At 35.0% G+C, this 23,199-nt stretch overlaps 1 protein-coding gene across 2 annotated transcripts in view; it reads left to right on the forward strand.

Annotated features, from left to right (window-relative positions):
- LOC117232940 (furin-like protease 2) overlaps positions 1-23,199 on the forward strand; it is a 412,456-nt gene that overhangs the window by 5,110 nt on the left and 384,147 nt on the right. For both annotated transcript variants that reach the window (XM_033492739.1, XM_033492741.1), the window contains exon 2: positions 3,342-3,915. In XM_033492739.1, the coding sequence (XP_033348630.1) occupies positions 3,721-3,915 (195 nt within the window). In that variant the 5' untranslated portion in view covers positions 3,342-3,720. The remainder of the gene's footprint in view (positions 1-3,341; positions 3,916-23,199) is intronic.

Consider the following 23,199-nt stretch of genomic DNA (forward strand, 5'->3'; position numbering starts at 1 on the left):
CGTCAGCATTCTCTCCCACTTTTTCGTCCTTGTGAGGCAACCAATATGTTGTTTAACACGTTCACTGCGGATTTCGGTTTTATTTGAAAACTGCTCGCAATTATATGCGAGTGTAATATTCGATGTTTTGAAGATAAGCTACTTCCGGGAAAATGTTAGATATTCATTAAAAAGAACATTTAATCATCAGAAGATTTGAATTAACATCGAGTATATTTATATTCATTCGCGAAAAAATAAAAGCAAAACGCAAATGTTTGGTAGGTGGCCCAAGATTTTTACACATGATTGTATAAACTAGCCTAGGATGAATATGAAAATACTATGGCTCGTTAAATGCCGGAGGGTTAGAAGATTTTTCATCGTTCGTTTCTCCAACGATGATGAAATTCCTCTATAAAGCACAGTGTATGACAGGATGATATACATAGCGCTATAAAAGATAAATATGTGAGATAGAATACACGAGAATGAACCTGTCGCACGATAAATACCCGAAAAATGTAGCGAGAATTCAGACAAAAACCACTTACAAGCAGTTTAAAGAAGAAATGAGAAGATACGAAGAACTGCGGTGGTTAATAGACGAATTACGAGTGCTAACGTATTTTAACAAACATAAGTCGGCGCGTTTTTCACTATATGCGATTTCAATATGAAATAGGAAGCAAAAAGCAAAAATACACGCAGAAATATTTCATAAATGTTCATATTTGAACTTGAATAAAAATTTTCCGCTAAGAAGAGATTTTCGCAAGAAAAAGTATCGGACGAATATTTCATTGCTTTTTTTTTTCTTGATTTCTTCGCTAAGCTTTCTTCTTCTTCATTCTTCACTCGTCTTCTTTACACGCTATTTAAATTCGATCGTCGAAAGAAGTTCGCTGGTGCTCGGTTTTACGCGAACAACCCTTTCGTAGAAATCTATTTTGCTGCTGCGAATGGGAAGAACATTGCCGGTGGTTAATTGCTAGAAAATTGGTAGATTCTATTCGAACGGTTGGCGACGTCGTTCCCTTCTTTGTGTGGCATTCGCGGAATCACGAGACGCTTATCAATCCTGGTTAATCGTTCCGCAATCTTGCCTCCCGATTGAACTCATTATCAAGTCGTTGCATTTTACGCGAAATTCCTGCGTATCATGTGCGTTCTGCAGATTCTCGCACCTTCCAATTTTTCACAAATAGATAAAACTAGTTTGTTTAATATTTGAAAGTTCGGAGCTACCTGAAACGTATTGGGGTTCGGTAGTCATGTTTAAAGTAATCTGTACTATACGCTATTAACGTTGTTTTTCAGAAATTTTCGAAAGAACAAAATGGCAAATATTGTAGATTTTCTCTTGTAGATTGGCATTGTGCGGGTTAAAAATATCTGAATCTTGACGTCATCGACGCTAAGCATAACGCTAAGTTCTGTCAGTGATCCGATTATGTACTGGTTAAGTAACGCTCTGGTTATTGGTTCGTTGGTGCGGTTCAACGTTTGTTCCTCAAAGTTACATGGTATTTGTTTAAACCGTTGCTTGTTCGCTTGGCTTGTACGAATAGGAGTGTGTATCTGACAGGTATAACATTTAGTGGTAGAAACCGTAGTAAATAAGGAACATGGAAAGCTGATCATATTCGTTAGTCGGCATTAGTATGTTGTGTCTATAAAAAGTATCTTGATGCTTAACGTTACGTACGAAGGCATCATACGTGGCATCGTGAGAGTTCTTGTCAATGTTCCGATGGGTAAAAGTGACTCGACTGCAATTTCTCTTCTTATATAATCCTTAAAAGCGACAGCCAAGTGTTAGTTTTTCATGGTTTTTTATTTTGGTGGAAACTTTCGTTCTCATTTTTGATGTACAGTGATCTAATTTCCATTAGAGACATAAATCATTTGCATATATTCGATCGAATATTCATACTTTGAAATTTATCCTACAAAAACAGATTCGTGCGGACAGGATTATTAAAAGAATATTTACAAGCGGGAAATTTAAATTTTAGTGAGGTTCCGCACCAGGATTTGATATGTTTGCGCAATGTTTTTTTTCGCTGCAAATGAAAAATGGTTTTCGGATGTGTAGCATCGGCTTCAGTGAACTGCGACATATGTAGATTGCAGCATTTATAAAATGCGTGTGGATAGTATCTATAGCAAAACTCCAATATTTCCAGCAGTTATACAAAACCAATTTCCCTCTGTAAGGTGTGATTTTGCAAAAAAAAACTCGTTTTTTTTTTTAGAATAGAGAATAACGTATTAAATTCATATTCTAATATTGAATATACGCCATTCATCAATTATTGGTACACATTTTATTTGCTATAGTATCTCCTTATTTATTAATCGATTAGATCCAATCAGTTAGGTTGGTATATTAAATTTTGTATCATTTATTACTAGGTTTTATATAACTAGAATTTAATACTATGAAAATGAAATGTACATGATAACACACTGTCGTATATTGGAAAGTAAAGGCACGTGCCAATGGCCAATAATTTTTGTAGCCACTTGCGTTATTATTATAGGTATTTACGACCAATAATTTTTTCAATTATTTCTCTCGTGAAACTACATACACTTTTGGTATTCCACGCGTGCTGTCTTTCAAATTCTAACATCCGAATATTCGGATATCCTGTTTGTGATGATTCACCCGTTATCATGTCGCGTCTCTCTATTTCGATTCTATGGAGATACACAGAATCCAGAGAGTTTCATGGATGACTTTAATATAGTTTTCGAAATCCTTCGAAGGATGCTCTCTGCTCTGTACGTGGCAAAAGAGAACGTGGGCGGGAGGAGCCGAGACCATCGTGGAAGCGCTTGATTTTATCGAGCCTTTTCTTGTATGTCTTTTGCGACAACACGAGTGACGTACAAGGAAACATTTTATTGGTTTTCAATTTTTAAATTGCTGTTCCGTTCGTGCTTCTTTTGCGCGATCGTTTTAAATGCATTGTAATTCAAACGCTGACCGCCGAGTGTTTTGTTACAGGCTACTACAACATTCCTGTTATACGAGCTTCTCTCAGGGAAGTTTTTTTTAGACCTTTCAACAATACAGGAAGACTTTTAATGCTATATCAAAATTTTTGTACATACCTGATATTGAAACGAGAAGTCGCGCATAAAAATTCTTTCATATTTTCATTAATTAAGCTTCAGAAATGTCGATATAAAATCCAGCATGTGTACAAAACTCGGAGAGGATTCTTTTGATAATAATTAACATCGTTAAACCGCAAACATCCCGACGACATCCTTCTGGCGTCGTGACTTGAATGCTGGCCATCTTTTTTCAATCGTACTATTAATTTTCCCTCTCTGTTTCTTGGTTACAGATAAGAACAGCAACGACCGAAGAATTCAGAGTCGAAATCGTTCCGATAGTGTCGTGTCGCGTGTCACCATTTTGACCTATTCAACGTCTTTTTTTTCTCTTTATCCTCTTCCTTCGTGTCATTCGGATGCGGCGAAACATTCGTGGCAATGGTATACGGAAATTAAGTGAAGATTCTCCACTCCTGCTGGATTTCACGGGAAATTTCATATTCTCGAATTGCGTATTCTGCTCGTGGATTCTCGACGCTTGAAAATATTATAGTTTCGATAGGCGAATCGGAATTCGTAACGCGAAGTAACGGGGTAGAAAAAGTAAAGAAGTACGCGGTGTTTAAAGAATAGTAGTATAACATATCTTGTCCATTCGGCGACGACGAGATGATCATCGTTCAGGGCGGTTCGTTGTGCGTGTTGTTAGTGGTGTTGATCGGTGCTCTGTTGGTAAAGTCGGAACCTGGACCACGATCGCGACCTACGCCGATTTTCAGCAACCAGTTCGCAGTTTACATCCCGGATGGACCGGATGTCGCCGCAGAAATTGCCGCCAAGTATGGTTTCGACAACTATGGACAGGTGAGTCTCGATCTTTCTTTTTATATCTCGCCGTTAGCATGCTAAAATGGAATGATTGACTTTTCTTATGGGATGAGTAGTTCGCAAACCACATTGATCAGCTCCATAAATCGAAGACCAGAAAAGGGTGACGATGTTGCAAACAGTATCTCTCAAGTAGTCATTTACCTCGAAATTTGTCACTATTTTTGGAAAATTGAACATCAATCGAGTATTTGTTTAGCGAAATGAAATATTTGCTGCTTAATATTCTAATTAACTTTTACGTCTGTTTGACAAATTTTACTGTAACGGACTCTTATGCGATACAATTTAAAATCAATTTTTGTTTGTCGACTTAATGGCTTTTGTAAATTTTATTTCCATTGAACGCGAAATGTAACAAATTGAGAATGCATTTCTTTCTCAATATTTTGTATATACCGCTGTTTAATAATATTTTGGCGATTTCAAACATCACGAATTTGCGAGACAGATTTAAAATCAAGATATAAACGAAAAACGCGATGATCAATGGAGCACTTTGAGAGACTTTATCTTGGTCGTCGTCTTTCAGTCACTTCAGTTTAAGCGGTCTCGATTAACTACATAATTTAAGCCTATTATTCGTGCGTGTTCAACTCAGCACGATTCAAAAACGCCACGATCAAAATTCATTACAAAAGTTTTGCGGTTATCGCCACGGATTGACATAGTTTTGATAACAGGTTTCAGGTTTTACTTTCGCGTGTTTCCAACTCGATGCTCGTGTTGTTTCGACTATTAAAAAAACTTACAGGACACTTTGGCCATTTCACAATTAAAAGTTTTTCTGGTAGTTACGCGTTACGCAGATTGCGATAAAAACAATCTTTCTCGTGATAACGTTCGAGCTGTAGAAGTTTTATCGTGGCTTGTTTCACGATTCGCGTGTACCAGTGTGAAGAATGAATAGCGACGAAACCAAGTTCAATATGTACTTAGAAGTTTTAATGAAATTCAATAGCAAAGGCTACCAATACTACTCCAAATATTTCTTACCTATGTGTGCGGTTCAAGTTTTCGTCAAATTTCAAAAATCTGTAAACAACTATTCAGATACTCGAACAAATTCTTACGTCTTCAAATTTCCCTTTCGAACTAAAAAAATCCCAACTTTCGAATTTTCGAATATTCCAGTTTCATTAAATATTAGATATGTAATAACACATAATCCGTATTATGAACGCAATGTAGCATCGTAAACCCCTTTCATTATTATCGTGCTTGTGATTTCATAATTTCCATTCATTCTATTTATAGTTGATGTTATGTGTTTCCAATGATAAACTCTTTCTATCGGTAGTTATCAGGAGATGCTAGGGAATAGTGCGTATAGCATTGCTCAATTTTGAGAATGTGTTCTGTTCGCCGCTATTGTTCCAAAGTAGTTATTGTAATAGTGTGGAAGTAGTCCCGTGGGAGGAATTAAGAGGGATGGCTCGTTACACGGTTCTCAGAGACTTGGTGTATCGGTATTCGATAGTTTATTAACCTTGACCATTGAACTTACTTTAATCACGTGCACTTTTCTGCCAACTCTAATTATTCATCTTAATGCTGTTGAATAATCCATGATAGTCGAGAATCCCTTCATACGATTTACCTTCTCTTTACTTTATATTATTCATTCTTATTCCAAGTCTTACTACGAATCAGTTAATCGCTTCTCAAATATTATTTTTATCGCTTGAAATAATCTGTGCATTAAGAAATCGTCTATTTATTAACCCTGCAATCTTCGTTATTCTCTTGCGCCAACTTTATAAAGAAACTTTCGAAACTTTTTCAAACACAATGAAACAAAATTGTCAGTTAAATTTTATCCATAAAATTGCCGTGAAACTAAACTATAGCGCTGGTGAATGTACATCGACCAACGCAACGCGAGCAGCAACTTTAAACTTCGGATTAGTTAAGGTCAGACATCAGTTTGTTAAATGGAGCGGATAGGGCGAAGGTATAAAAACTTGTGCCGATAATTATTCCAAGGGAAGGACACTAATTACCTGCATTAGCTAGATCAAGGTTTAAAATACGGCTAGTTAAATACAGTTATAGCGAACTTTCATTATTAACCATTATGCACTACCAAACAACAAACATTTTTCTTCTCCTATTTTACGAATAATATATTTCGCTATTCAGAAAATATATAATACATTTCGGTCGTTTCGTTTTCGCACAGAACAGAATACAATACGAAAGTATTTAATACCGAGAGGACTGGGAAAATTCGTTTCCCTATTTTTTCGAGACACCCTATACGTTACATACTTTTACCACAAAAAGTAATAGCATTTTTACACGTGGGTGTAATGGACGCGTGCTATCACTGGATCACAGTGTCCTTTCCACGAGCGTTTCGCAAAGTATCGTTCGCGGCCCTCGATGACGATCGCATCGAAAAAATTTTACAGCTGCTTCAAACCAGGCCGCTGTTCGAACCGGAATGGTTATCGCCACCTAAAAGTCTCATGATCCTCAAACTATATATCACGTTTAGCCCCCATATAGCTACTACAAATTTCACGATTTGCATTCCCGATCCAAGCTTTTGCGACCGTTAAACTGTATACGATTTGTTGCTCAATGTTCTCTATGATACTTGATTTGAGTATTAAAAATCCTCTTTCGCAACAGTACAGCTTATTCGGTGGAATAACGATATAACGTAGAAATAACGACTTTAGGAAAATCGAGTTTGAACGCTTTAATCGTTATAATCGTTGCAATTTTGTAAGAACGTCTCATTAACTCTGATACTCGAGTTTTGCAACAGTGATAATAAAATTTCAAGACGTAAAAGTACTACACATATAATACAATTCATGAAACGTATCGGAAAGTGTTCGAATACTTTCGTCCGCCTGTATAGCGTGTAGCTATGTATAGAGTGTACGAATTTCACGATCTGCATTCGTGATTCTGACTTTTGTGATCGTCAAACTGCGTTCGTTTGCGGCTACACGTTTATGCAGCCACTGGACGCCGCATCCCTTTTCGTTGTTCGATTGGGAAAAAATTCATCGTGTCAACTATCAGGGGAGATATTTCGTGACTCCAACTAATTTGCGACCCTTGTTATGCCAACAACTGAATAAAAAACCATTGGAATTAAGTTTACTGCTAGCGTGAATTGCGTCCGATATTTTCCACCGCTTGTATCTTCGTCCATTTGTCAAGGTTTTTGGATGTTCCGCTATTCAATTTTTCGCCGCTGTATACCGGGCCAATCAGTCTGTATTTTGTGTATTTTTCTGCGTGCAGCACCTGTATTTAATAGAGAAAAATATACACGTCTAGAAAACGTATCTGTGGTAGGTTAATTCCTATAATTTGATGTTACGATAATATATAATAACATAATATGAATTCTTAATAATTAGCTCTGGTGTTACCTATATTAGTGGTAGCATTTCGATAATTATAAGTCGATTTTGCCTTAAAAATTTGGGTTAAAAGTTTTAATTTAATTAATGATCTTAGACTGTGTAATTTGTGATTGGAGGAAAATCATAAAGCAAAGATTCAAATGATCAGTAAGAGAATTAAATGCAGAATCAAATATCGCGACGAAGTAAAATTGACGTAGATACATATACAGAAAAATTTGTATTTTGATATCGTAATTCAAATTAAAATTAAATTTTATCGTGATTAATCTTTGCCACTATTTAACCTGTGGTCGATATATAAATGTAACTCCACGTTACAAGACAACGAATTAATAATGCCTGAATTATTCATATCTCTGCTAGCAGTAGACGTTGAATTTTCATTATGCCTCCAGCGTAGTAAATATTAATATCTACAATTTCCACGCACTCAGGTAATCAAACCACCGATGCTATCCACAAATAGTATTACGTTTACTATCATTTATTATTACTATCCTTACTATTATCCTCTCGATAAACCGAAAACCTTAATCTTCTATGTTCCCAAATAGGTGCATTAAACATTTCGCGTTCGATATACCAAATAATATACGAACAAAACAACGCCATGTTTTGCCATACTGTTAATAATTAAAATTTAGAGTAGCCATCTGTATCTTCGTTTATTTAATTTCGAAGAAACTTCTATATACATTTTTAAATCGATTTCTTTGTTCAGTATAATCATTCTAATCGTATTTCATTACAATGCTAATGAAATTTCAAAATGTTTCATATGTTTCATACAATATATGGATGGAAAGTTACCAATGCTAAATATTGAAGCACTTTCGCTCTATTATGTGTCTAAATCTTCGTGGAACCACGATAATTTCTGCGTTTTCCACGACTCCTCGCGGCGTTTGGTGGAATTTCCATCATCTTGACTGGTAGAACCTGCACACAGGCTACATTTCTCCAGCAGCCAAAGTTTTTATCTCACCAGGGATGACGTACGGTTAAAGTATCCTTTCTCTCTATTTCTCTAGGTGCCCCGCTTCTTTTCGGAGCGTTTTATCGGCGCGATTCTTTTCCATGTTGAACTGCGCGATAGGTTGGCGAACAAAAGAACGAAACAAAAGGGCGAAAAAAGAGCGGAGGAGTATCGAAGAGGTAGAAGAACGGTGTGTTGTTGGGACGTAAATGCGTCATGAGATGGAAGTTTATTACCAGTTTCTGGCAAATGCGGCTTCTGTTTGTTTCGGACGCATCGCGATCATTGCAACGAGCTATGTTCGCGCTCGCGGTTCAACTATTTTTTTTCATTTGTTTTCCATTCTCGAGTTTTTCGTCGTAAATCTTCAAATGTATCCTAGATGGCTTTTTTTGCGTTCGTGTCCTTTGTTACAGATAGAAAGTTTGCAGCTTTTTCACTTGTTGTAAGACGCACCTAGCTTCGAATAATAATTTGATTCGTGTGTTTGATTGTTTAAAACTACGCCGGATTCCGCTGACAGATGAAATTTCTTTCTCTCTTGAAAAAATCTACAACTAGATAGATAGATAGACGATAGTCCAAAGGATGCTTATGTACTATTTCAATGACTGCGCTTTTTCGATTCGTTTTTAATTGTCAAGCGTTCATCCGTAAAACTTACGAACACACATTGTTAAACAATAATCGACACGAAATATTTATTCTTAAGAGTCATTCATACTAGGAAATTTTCAAAGCGAAATTTCCGACACTCGCGTCATGGATTTTAAACATTCAGTTTCGAATGGCTACCGCGTAATCGTCGGTCAGCTTGAAAAATTGTGGACGGATGCAGGAATTAACGCGAAAGCGTGTTAAATGTAGGTTTCTTTGATCGCGCGCTGCGTGGTTTTGCTCTCGGTGAAATTTCGTCACATTTTATCGTCAGTGATTTGACTCGCCTTTTTTTTTGTATTCCGCGGTATTTATTTTGTGCAGTTTTGAGGTCAACGAGTTTTGTGTTATGTGACTCGTTTCGACGATTGACGACTCTTTTGGGGCAACGATATCGATAGTTTGCTGCTTTTTAACGTTTAGGTCGTTTGTCTTTCGTTCAGAAATTGTTGCGATTTTACGATTGATGTGTTCGTTACAAATCGTGAGTGTAAGAACGACATTTTTACGATAAACAATCGATTTATTATCGTAAGACGACTGGAAGAAGCATTTTTCTTTCAGAAATAAAAAGTAAAGCTTGAAAGTAATAGAAAAATATTATTTTATCTTTTATAAGTTAATTCAACTAATTAATTCAATTAATAACTAGGAAACTAGCTAACAAATAACTTACAAAAATACAATGATAAATATTGTGGTATGTATCGTTTTAATCGATAACAATCATGTTTGCATTCTTTATTTCGCGTTTGCATTAAATTTCCGTTTATTTATGTTATTCTATACTCACGGCGGAGAAAACGGAAACGAAATGAAATTGGTATTCACGATCGTCGATTTGTATTCAAGCTTTCATTTTATTGTCCCTTCTAAAAGACAAAAGATGAACGATTTACATTGATCGTCAAAGACTTCTGATGATTCACGAGTTTCCACGTTACAATGGAATTGTTTCCTTTAAATCTCTAAACTTTATATCATCAGATTTATGGAAATTCGAAGTCGGAACGTTTGTGGATATACAGAATGCAATTAGACGAATATAAAGATTGTATTCAGCGTTTCATTCATGCAAATTTCTCTTCCATTTAACGGTATGGTAATAAGTAAATGTGTACTATAAAAGCTACGGTCCATCTGCATTTTGTTCTATGTAAGTTTTATTCTTCTCTTAAACTCTGTTGCAATAAATAATGAGAAACATTCGAGGTTCTATGGATCACGAACGTTGCCTAGTGACTTTACCCGTTACTGGCTCGATCCTTCTTTGTCTATCGTAGCAAAAGGAGCTGTGGACAGCTCTCTAGATGGGAGAGGTCTATCTAGAAGGCATTGGATATCTACAATCACCGTATCCAATATGGTGGGGAATCGATTTAAACGTGTTTTGATGGTCGTTGTTGCTATATAGGACGTTGGTACGGCAATGTGTCTCGTTTGCTCCAGAAAAGTTCACTCGTGGATATAATATTAAGGCGAGGCCGTTCAGAGAAAGGATTTCGTGTTTCTCACGTGTGGGTGCCGCCCAGGTATCTCGGCATACCTATTTGTCTACATTTCTCTTTTATGCTACGCTTTATAAGACCCTTCTCCTCAATCTAAAAGATATTATTAGGGAAATTTTATGAATCTTATAAAGTTCTTTATATTATGAATTTACTATTTTTCTAGCTAAAGGATTTAAAATTAAATCGAGCAGAATCGAATTTGTAAATTACAGGTTTCTACGTGTTATACCAAAGATCGTTTATCGTCTATCGTTTTATCTTTCTACAAATGCAAATTCAACGTAAAGGGAGAGACGGTTATTTTTCCAAGCAACAATGACGAACGTGTTCAAACGTGCTCGAATATAAACTTAAATACTGGCACTTTTCGAGTGAAATTCAATAGTTAGAATAGCATTACCCAGGGGATAACCCAATAAGCCAAAGTGCAGGTACTTCGCGTCGAGAGCGAGAGTCGAACTGCGCAACCGTTGCGAAACTGTTCCTCCGAGTCGAGTTTTAAGGAAAAGAAAACGAAGGAAACAGGAAGGCGATACAGACTGTATGATTCCGGCGGCCATCTCAAACGCTAAAATAATTTCGTCCGAATTACACGCGGATGTTTTATAACCACCTTGAGGCTAATGGTAAACAGGTGTTCGTACGCGTGGCTGACGAACAGAAAATAATAGAAAAATGTAACGTGACATTTCCTAGCGTGGAAAATGTAATAATTTCCCGAAGAAGCTTCACGTCGACGAGTATTTACTGCAGCGATGACAACTTGGTAGGTTTTGAAAGTTTACAGAATTTAATTCATAAAAGGTACAAAGAACAACCACTTTTACGTTAATAACTCTAAGATCGTAAATTTCTAATTATTATTTAATTATTTTGCTAATTTTTAAGGAAACTGGAGCATGATCATACCGTTTGTGATTGGAAATGTTCTTGTTAGATTTTGAATGGATTTGACATTTAAGCTATGAATGACTATCTTGAAATTTGATACGGATGATTCCTATACCATAGAGTTTATGGCCTATGGTATAGACATAGACCATAGGCCACAGGATCTAATAACGACCCTGGGTCAGGGAATTCGATATAGATAACATCGACATTATGGAACTCGATAGTCACAACTTTGTGATTACGGAACCTGATACAAAGAACGCAAATGCTATAGAACTATATATGTATAGCTACGTCGAAGATCGTACAGTATTTTAGTAGAGAAATTCGAGTATAACGAAGAACAATATAAAAGATGTTCTCAAACTGATAATGCAATTCGGAAGCTGATGCATCGATGTACGTAAAAGAGAATAAATCGAAAGTGTACACATAATGATATCTTTTTGTAGGAATCTTCTTTTTTGAATAAACTGACGTTGGATCATGACATTAACATTAGAAATTTGTTTACAAGTTGTATATGTTATGTAATAGCATTCGAACATTATCGAAACTGGTTTGGTATCAGCATAATCGTGCATAGGACATCATCGAAACAGGTTTCGGATTGAAGATCTTTACACAAATACCTCTGAATTTATTAAAGTCCGATATACGCTGTCTTTAACTTATACAATTTTATAATCGATAATATAACGAGTTATTTCGAAATTTTAATCCTAGCATCTCGTGTAGATAAATTCATGTTCGTTAGAATTCGATTTCTACAGGGCGTTTCTTTTAATTGAAAACGGTAGAATATTTCAGGAGAGATTAAAGTTATCAAAGAAATGTTTTAACAAAAGTTGTTTGGTTCGAAAAGGGACATCGCATTACGCAAATTGGTTTTTTTTTGCATGTCGAGCAGTGGGGAAGATATAAAAGCGACGTCATCTTTTTAAACGGAATCATATATTTCTTAATATATTGATCGATCCATTTCGGAATTTTCTATAAAAAATATTCATCTATTTATACCGAAAAACTATTAGATTATCAAATATTTTATCTTTAATTTGCCAAATTGAACGATTTAACGACGCGCAGCGGTATTATTGTATTTACGTTGTCTTTGTCTTCCACACGTTAAATTTTACAAATTGAAGTTAAAATACCTGCTAAACTAGTCGTTTCTCAACACAAATAGACTAATAGAGAATGTGAAGATAGATCGATTAATGTATTAGGTTGTCCGAAAAGTGTCTTTCTTTCGCAAACGTGTTTTTTACAACAGTGCACCTTCATACAAACATGAAACCAAGTCTGTGAAATGTCGCGGTGTTTATCTCAACAGAACAAAATGGAACATACGTAATTCGACAAAATAATATAAAACAAAAAACGTTGTGCGTCTATTATTTTCTCATAAAACGAAAGAAACTTTTCGGACAACCTAATATTAAAAAATATATGGTCCGTATAAAAAAATAAACTTGGCTTCAAAATCTCCCCCGCTACTGAATCTGAACAAAATAATTTACCTTATTATAAACAACTTTTGTTAAAACATTTTTTGATAACTTTAATTCGTTGTGAGATATTCCACCGTTTCCAGCTAAACGAAATATCCATAAACGTTCACAAACTGTTCCGTCTTCAAGACTCATATTTCTTAAACAACAAAATACTATCGCGAATCTCTATATTCTCACGAATCTCAATTTTCGTTTCCAATGTTTCGGATAGTATATCAAACAACTTACGAATTATTATTAGTATCATTTTTCAAAATAATCGATGTCTGGCTCTGTGACTATTATGCTATTTGTGTAAAACAGAAATAATCTACTTGTAAGTTAAATAATCAAATATTTATTATTATAAATATTTTAATAGATTAACATAAATATTTATTATTTAAGTTGATTAATAACTACTTCCGTATTTAATTGTATTTTTGTATCCTATTACACTTGTACATGTTCGTAGGCTTATACACTGTTACCTACACACACATATCCGCGTTTGTTATAATTAGCTACCCTTGTTAGTTAGTTATTTAATCTTCGTTAGCTGACAATAAGCCAAATCCGGACTGGTTATCGTCGCCAATTTCTACCTCTCGTAGATAGCATAAAAGAGTTCAGTTGGAAACATAGAACGAAATGAAACGGATTTCTGGCGTATTTCACCAAAAGAAATCGATATACTTAAATATGTTACGTATAAAGAAATACGCAATATGGTACGGACAGTTCCTTCGCAGGTAGAGACGCAAAGGAGATCTAGGGGTCAATTTTGTCATTTTTTTTTAAATTGGGTGTCCAATTCTTTCCGCTGAATCTCGATAGAACAGAGAATTCAGAGTATAAAAGTACTAAGGACGCATAAGATTTTCGACAAGAAGAAAGAATTGGGAAGCGGTGATTTATATTTTCTGGTCGACTGCTCCGATGGTGTCGATGTTCGTGAGAAGTCGGGGCTTGGTCGGTTGAAAAATGTTTTTATTTCGTCGTTGGGGAAAAGTGGAGACCGCGAAGAGAAGGTGTTCACCCTTGGCTTGGAGGTGGATACGCCATATAGGTGCCGGATGTCGGATTTATGCCTGCTCGACAATTTCCGCGAATCGTTTCACCTCGACAGACCGAGGAAAATCAGTTTTCTTCCACACGAAAATGTCAGGACAGCCGACATGGAAATACTTGACTTTCCCTCGAGTTTTGCCTCGACTCCTCTTCCCTTTCTCTGTTTCGAATCTCCTTTCTATTTCCCGCGAATTAACGTCGTAATTTTATCCGATTACAAGCATTCTATTGAAATTAATGGCGAATCATTGTTATTTTTGGTCTTGGAAAAAATCTACAGCTGGTTTTAAATAAATTTGTATACATCTATGGGAAATTTCAAGCGCAAAAATCCATGGAATATATAAAATGCTCAGTGTATTATACTTGTTGTAATAACTGCATTTTATGACTAAAAAGCCAGTTCGAAATTTTCAGTTTCTGCACCGATACGAGATAGGTACAAGATATCGCGCAACAAAGTCTGATTAGAAGTATGCAAAATTGAATTAGTTGCGCTTATTAAAAAATAGAAGGGAGCAATATTTTTATAATATTTCCTCGTTAGTAAAGAACTTATTACAATATCTTGCTGTTTTAAGCTTGATTGCGACATAGTTAAAAGATTGCAAAGAAATTGGAAATCCTATTATGTGTACAGCAACGCCCAGAATTTTAATTTCAGCATAACAGCCAGCGCGTATTTGTGTGCACGTGTACAACCGCAATACCATGAAATAGCGTGATGCAGTTAAAAATAATATCGTTACGCTTTCCTGTGTAAAATCATGGTATCGCGTTATGCCACGATTTTATCGGGAAAAAATTCTCGGCCAGCTTGTGAACTGCGTCGATATCACTGTTACCGAGTATATAATCGCTATAGTTTGCGGTTTGTAGAAACGAAAATTCGTAATTAGTTTAAACCAATGGCCCAATTTTAAATGTTTCCGTACTTTTCTTCGTTCATTTTTATTCGCCTTATTCATTGAAAAACATATGCTTTCTATGTTTCTTGATTTTTCTCAGTTTTCGTGTTACATACTTGATGGTTCAATATGAAATAGTTGAAGAGGCGATAATTAATAGTTCATTACAGTTTTGTAGTCAAAACATTTTGCAGTCTCCCGTTACACGGGATTCTACTGTATATCATAGAACACAAGGTATTCTAGAAAATGAATCGTCAGACGCAATCATTTACACATTTCACCCACGTCTACAAATAAACAAACATTGACGAACTACTATTCGCGAATCCCGTTACCTCTCAAACGTCATCTTACCGTCGAACAGAAATTTCAGCGTGGACTCTCGAGCAGAAACTCGTCACGTGGCTGTGCGTCTGTTGCGTGAACAGGCCTCGGTATTGGTTGCTGAAGGAAACCGGTAACTTCAGAACCGACGGAACCCGTTTACCAGCGATATACCGTTGCACAGATGCGGCTCTGCTCTCTGGATCGAGAGCATGCCTATGTTCGAGTCGAGCAAAAGAGAACACAAAAACCACCGCAGCAGGACTCACCGCACAGTCTCCTCTCCTTCTTTCCCGACTTTCTCCTCGTTCTTTCACCCTTCTCCACGCTACTCTCGATTTCTTCTTCGTTCCCTTCTTTCTGTATACATACTTGGTTTTGCCACTGGCATGTTTTGATTTGCGTTTCTGTTATATACATATATATATTTTTTGTCCAGTTGGTTCTGGTTCTCTGCGTGAGCTCTTTTTTTGAATGTGGTTTGATTGTATCATATTTTTTGGTTCCTTCTCTGTGAGTTCACGCTTCCTGATTCGTGTTCCAGAGTACTACATACTTTTTGCATTCAGTATAAGAGTATCGAAGAGTTTTTTTCGATGAATTCTTGAGTTAGTTCTCTTCTGTTCTTCTTTGTTGTATGCTGCGTATTGCGTCTTTCTTCCTTTTTATCTTTATTTAACATCGCCTGCCTTTTATGCCACGATTTCTTCGCAGTTATAATATGTGATGGGCTTAATACTTACTGTTTTAACGTTGAAGTATCGTGTACAACTTGTATTGAATAATTCCTAACATCTGCTATGATTTGAAATTGAAATCAGGATTAAAATTGATCATCGTCACACGTGCGGCCTACTTTCGTCTACTAACACAATTTTGTCTTTTCGCTTGCCACATTGAGGTAGATGTACCGTGTGTGAATATTGGCATCTTTGTTTGAATATTATTTTATTCAATGTGTGGTCATCGATAAACATACGAAATTTCCTTACATCAAAATTTGTCGAATCTATCTGACTCTATTTTATTCTATCTCTATTTCCCTCGTTGATGGGTTTCTTTCGTGGTTTCTTTCCCAATGTGACCAGCGGTGTCGTAACGAGACATCCAGTCCCATAGGGAACATATTCGAGCATAGTCGTTGAAAGAAGTTCACTTGTACGCGAATCCGGGTTAGCCATGGTAATTTCAAGAAGTGTTACGTTGATTGTATTCGAGGGAATTGCCGTCCTCTGCAAGAATTACGGTTCCGAACGATTCACGATTCACGATCGGTGAGTTTCGTCCAAATATTCGGAGCTTCTCTTTACTTTCTTTTCTGTCCATTTAGCTACTTAAAATTCACCTTTGAATTACTTTTATTTAATTTCTAAGAATCGTGATACTAATGTACTGCCAAAAATTTTTTTTTTACAGTGTATTATTTTATTATTATAAATAAGTATTATTAATAAGTATAATAAATAAGTATTATTTTTTTACATACAATTTCTACTCTACTTTAGATTCTTTAAATTATTATTCTTATTTTGTTAATAGTAGGTTTATTTTTATAAAACCTTGAGATTCTTCTAAAATAACATTTGGTGGCTTTCTAAGTTAGAGTTGATATTTGTGATAATATCTTCGAGAAATGGATGGGTTATTAGATATTACCTATTCCATGTTTTTATTCCAATTCATATGATTTTATAGATTACATGAACTATATGGACATATGAATTTAACACTGACAGTATTTCACCAATTGCTTAGAAAATATTATACTTTACTCGATAATTCGATGGTGCATTTGAACGTAAAAAATCTCCATGTTATATCGTTATAAGCAGTGTAGCAATTGTGGCTTACATGCTTTTCTTGTTACAAGCAAATTGGCCGATGTCGCGTTAATAAACGTCAATTAAACGAGAGTTACAATGGTAGCACATGTTAAGCAACCTTTTTAAGCGATTCGAACAATACGACCAAAGTTTTGACAAATCAAAAAGAAAGTCTGACCAGAAACTTTTCAAAAGTCGCCGAATTATACCTAAAACTGAATTTCTTCAGGTTTGAAATTACAAAGTTCAAGTAGCTTCGAAGTTGAAGAACGAGTGGGCCATTAGAGTTCAAAAAGTCTTCGAGTTATATAAAATTAACCCAAAGCTCTTTCTTCGTTCTATAACTTTTCTCGAGAAAAATATTTTTAAAACGCGTTGTCAGGTTGGAATTTTGTTGCTCTTCTTTTTTTGGGGCTGGGAGGAGGGGGGGGGGGGTTCCTTAATCTCGTCATTTTCATCATTTTCCGTAATTTCGTTAAAAAAATTCGTGCAGCTAACGTTTTTACCACATATCTTATCTTTAATGGGTTCACGTAAACTTTTGTGATCGACTGTACATACTATTATAAGTATCTAATGTGGCCAGATTGTTTTATAATCGACTGTACATGCGAAAAATATGTTGACACTCGAATGAATTGCATCGTTAGCATTATTTGTAAGAATTATTTGCCATTGTTCACATACGCGAACGAAATCTCAATCAAAATAAAAATGAAGTGTCGAATAACCATCGAAGTGACATTATTAATTCGCTGGTGCAAAGAAATTGCATTCAATGCCTGGAATTTCGACACAAAAGGCATTAGACGCGCAATGGTCTATAAAATATTTCGCAAGAATGCGGTGATAATACTATAAAGTTAATACCGAGAAAACAAGATATAGAATAAATAAATACAGTGACTGTAGAAAATGCGGAGGTCAATTCCAATAGTTCAAAACTGAATCTATTGCAAAACGTCCAACTACAAAGTCCATGCTACTACGGAGAGTACATACATATAATAAATTCAATTATGGATATACATTTTACTTCAATTACCTATAGTCACACTAATATATAGCCCGCGAAGAATTAAATCTGATTCGCGTACAAAACCCTTCCTAAGGAAACAGTAACTAAAAGTCAGCGTAATAATCAAAGCCGTTAAACTTGCTCTAGTAACAAAGTAATGGTCTATCAAACAGGGTATTGCCATACTCCGTAATGTCACTAATGACTAATCAAAAAGTATCCATCGTACAAGGTTTACAATCCGTCAACGTTAGCAATTATCTATGATCTATCCTATTAGTCTACCAGTCATCCTTGAAACTATAAAAGAGATCTCGTTGGCAGAACTGTGCGTATAGTTGCCCACGAAAGTATTTGAATATTTAACGAACGTTTAATAAAACATTTTGAAATTTCATTAGCACTGTAACGAGACACGACTAACATGCTTATATCGATCTTTGAAACCAATCTAAAAGTGTATATAGAAACTACAAGATCAATGCAACTGTGTATACAGCGAGAGAGTTTTTAGTACAAAGATTTATTCCAAGCTTCACCAAGCTTCATAATAGAGCTTATAAAATTTCAAAATATGTATTTCGTATAATAAACGTAGTATATTTATAAAAGATATTTGCTATAAGTATTCGTATAGTTCCCTGAGCAACTGTATAATATCACGAACACGAATCGTAAAGTTGGTGATTGGGTCTGATCCCCTCTCCCATAGATCGTTCTCTATCTGTGCATTGGCACGTCCGCTCTCTGATGCTACATACGTTCCGGTGACTACCGTAAACGTAAATTCAAGGACGGCACGAGCACGTCAAGCCTTTGCACCATCGACGATTCGAAGCAGCCATGTATTTCGATGGCCAATAAAATCTCGCCGCTGGAAAATCCAAGCATGGACCAGTTTTCAAATGGATGTTACGGCCGGGAAATTTCTCGTGGAATGGCACGATTGTGATATGAGATGTCGTGGATATAATTCGCCTCCTATCCACTCACATTCTCCATGATCCAATCTCGATATCGTCGATATCGTATGTTGATGACTTGTTTATCAGATGGAGCGCGGCTTCCTTTTGTACGTATGAACGAAAGAGTTACGATAATTTGTTTCTAATCTTAATTAGATTTCGTTGCGAGATAATCAACTCTAAACGTTTCTGAAAATTCAAATAATGGCAGATTTCTACGAAACCGTGTATTTCAGGTATTTAGAGGTATACATCTTTATTCGATTGTCCTATTGCTTTTATAATCTCTGCGAATTAATATGTTCGTAATAAATATTTTCTATCTTCATACTTATATATTCTTTGTATACATATATATGGGAAATCTGTATAAGGGGCTTCTACTATATCATTCATAAAATATTGTCAGTATAAAGAATCAAATTCAGTGGAATGTATAATATTTCATAAAATTTATTAATTATAAGATATACGTGCATTCAGACTGATTCTCTGCTTACCATATATTTTATGCATAAATGAAATTGAAGATGTGTATGGAATTATCTAAAGCCGTGATTAATTTATCATAATTATGGCCCCGTGTAATTATTCTGAAGCATATCGTCATGCTTGGTTATGATCAAATAATTTTCATTAGTTTATTCTCTTCAGGTAAAACATATATTGTTATTATTTTTTTTTGACATAATCTATTGTTTTACATAGGTTTATTGCAGTTTAGTTTAATTATAACGCACAGCGTGATAGCGTACACACGTGTATAATTCAGTGTGAACGTAACAGTGTAATCTTGTCAGAACATTGTATTCTCGCTTGTGTGAGAATGCGTAGTGTTAGTTATAGAAACCAACACGAGATAATTAAGGAACTTGAGAATTGTGAAAATGTAACATTGGGACATCGACGAATCCATGAAAATTGAAAAATTAAAACGTCACCTGTAATATGTACATATTTGATAAAGATGCATATCAAACATGTGCTGGTTACTATTTTATTGATTGCTAAATTCAAAATTACGTATCTGTTAAATATTAAAAAATAAAAATCATATATGTGTAGTAATGAAATTAAAAATGTTTCTTCTTTTTTTATAGGTGAGTTCATTCGAAAGATTCTCATTTCCATCTGAATATCGTAGAGTGAATACGTAATTTTTCTACATTTTGAATCATTTTGGCTTCAAAATTAATAGTCAGCCAACCAGTTATCAATATAATATAATACGATGTTTGAAATATTCTCTTCATATATTTTTCCTTTATCGCTAAATAAAAGCTCTAGAAGCTTTCCAATTTAATTGGGAAAACTCTGAAAGCTGTACAGGTTTCAAATTTATTGGCACACGATGAACTAAATAAAGGATACATAAAAAGTATACAGGAAAGTTTGGAAATTCGAATGTGAATTCAAATTTAATCATCCTATCACTCTTTCTCAGTTTCACAAATCATTATTATCGTATTATTTGTTTTGTAATTGACAAACACTTTCTAAATAGAAACTGTAATTTATGCCTAATTTATTTATACTTCGCCATTAGATGCAGCAAAGTACATACTATAGGTCAAAATATGGCGAAACGTTTTAGTTATGTCCTGCGAACTATAATTATTTCGCGTAATTTCACGAAATGCTGTTTATAGTTTGCATCCGTGGTTCAAAGCGTTGTTTAAATTAATTTTCGAGGAAACTTCCTTCCTGTAATAATTCAGGCATTGCTTGAACTGCAGTTTGGTCACCATTATCGACTTTGTTCGCGTATAGCCGAATAATTGTCCAACATGGTTCTTGCATTTTCTCATAGTCTCACATCTCAGTTTCTAATGTTTCTATTACCGTATACATTTGGTATCCATTTACTAACACAACACTCGAACATGTCGGGCTAATTAATTCTCAAATAGTACTGCAGCTTTCTAAATGACCGTAATAATTCATGTTAGGTTACTAAAAGTTAGGATATTTAATGTTATATTATATTTTACATTTCCCGCAATAGAAATTAGTAATAAAATTAAATGAAATTAAAAGCTCGGAAATTATTATGATTCTTGACGATTAATGAATGACCTAATATCAGTTAAGAATAAAGTGAATATAATTTCTAAAAAGTACACTTCCTTTATCAGACTATAAAATATTTCCATAGAATTAAAGTCATTTTGTCATCTTAAATTATACTATTATACAAATACAAATTTTAATCTTTTGCATCTTTCTGTTGCTAGAATTCATTATCATATTAATTAATATTTATATTCTGAATGAAGTTATAATAAGTTCACGTTTTATTCGAAATTTATTACATATTTCGTATTCGGAAACTTTTTAAATTTTTATTTGATCTTTAATGCATACATACATACATATAACAAAATATACATATTGCATGTTGGGAGTATCAGTCGATACTCGATACATATTAACTGTTTACGAATATCCTTTTTCTAGCCATTTTGAACAACATATTATAGTACATATTTGCTACTTCCTTTCCTTGATATTACTCTGCTTCGTCATATCATTTCCGTTTGTGCTACATAACTATTTCAGTAAGAGATAGAAACACAAGATACTCTGTTCAATATCTTAACATTTAATCATATATTTTAATTATATACTTCGTAAAATAATCTTGATTAGTTCCAAGAGTCTAGAGTCATGAAACCTTTATGAGGAAAACGTACCGCGAGTCTGCGAGGTAAAATAAAAAAATAATCGAAAATGTTAGTGATTTTTGGTGTAGGAAAAGTATTTTGTTCAAAGCGGAAGAATGGTGGAAAGGAAAGGGAAATCCTATGCATCTTAAACGTGGCCGTTTCTCACGGACCATCCTATTTTGTTTTTACCAAAACGTCGGATCGTGAGTCGATCGTGGAAACACGTCTTCTCGTTGTTTGCGCGTACTCTCGAGGAGCCTGCTGGGTAAATAATTCAAGTCGCGAATACTCGGAATAAAGGAGGTCTGAGACTTCCGTGTGCCTTTCCATGCAGTCAACCAAACTTTTGTCGTGCACTAATTTTTTTATCCATTTTATAAAACGTTATAACTGAAACAATTTTATTGTCGCTAATTTGCTATCTATGAAATTCATTGATTACTTCTTTAGAAATTTATGTAATGTAATGTGTCTCTGTGCGCGTAATTTTAGCATATTATTCAAAAGTCAAGATTGTCCGTGATTTATCGCTAAAAACAAAGACATTAACATTTTCGTGGGGACCGTGCTTATTGTAATATATATGTTTCACACATAATGTAGCATCAGCTGGTGTTCCTATGCTATTGCTGTAGTGGAGATACTACAAGAGGAATTCTCTAAGCTCTTCGAGCTTAACCCGGATGACGTTATCTTAAACGAAGATAGAGATCTGGCAGTATTAAAAAATTTTGATTCGCGTAACTCTCGGAATTTGTATAATAATTAAGAACTTTGTTGAATATTGAGAATATAATAATGAAGGCCCTCGATGCGTTTTATATTAAGTGACGTATCCAAAATACATGAGAGAGGGAAGAGAATGCGGAGGAATCGTTAATTTATTAATTCTCATCAAACAAAGTTAGATTACTTCCGTTTCTTCCGGTAGCGAGGAAGATTGTCCACACAAAAGCCAGGCAAAGTCCGGAAGCAGCTCTAGGAAATTGAGAAATTGGGTGAAAATTAATATACCGCGCCGGCTTTGCCACAGCAGAAAATTCAGTAGCCAGTGGAATCATGTTTTTCGACGACTCTCGAAATATAGATATAAATATCGTCGAAAGGTTGCTTTCAAATATCGTTGCTTCGTTTGAGTATCTATATGCAAAAGCGAAGATCCTTTCGCTTCCCTTTAACTTATACCAACGTGTGCTTGTGTAGGAATAAATATCGAGCTGTTGATAATTTCAGATTCCAAATGTTTTGAACGGTTAATGAACAAAAATGTTCGTAGCTATACCTATACTTATCCAGGAAAGCGAAAAATTGTTCTACCTTCCAATCTTTTTAAACAAAATATTTTTTATTTGTTATTTTTCCAATTTCTTTACTCTTACTGAATATATTAGATCGTAATTTGGTTTTCAGTTGGTAAATTAGTAAGATTCGGTAAGAGAATTATTACAAATATTGTTCGGAATTTTGACTGGCCGTCCGTTTATGACACGGACAGGTCCATTCTCTTCTTTAGGAAATTTCGAATTACATGTCCTCCCCGAGCTGTAAACCTAATG

This window comes from Bombus vosnesenskii, unplaced genomic scaffold (genome assembly GCF_011952255.1).
Source record: "Bombus vosnesenskii isolate JDL3184/JDL3185 unplaced genomic scaffold, Bvos_JDL3184-5_v1.1 scf7180000013294, whole genome shotgun sequence".
Taxonomy (NCBI): Eukaryota; Metazoa; Arthropoda; class Insecta; order Hymenoptera; family Apidae; genus Bombus; species Bombus vosnesenskii.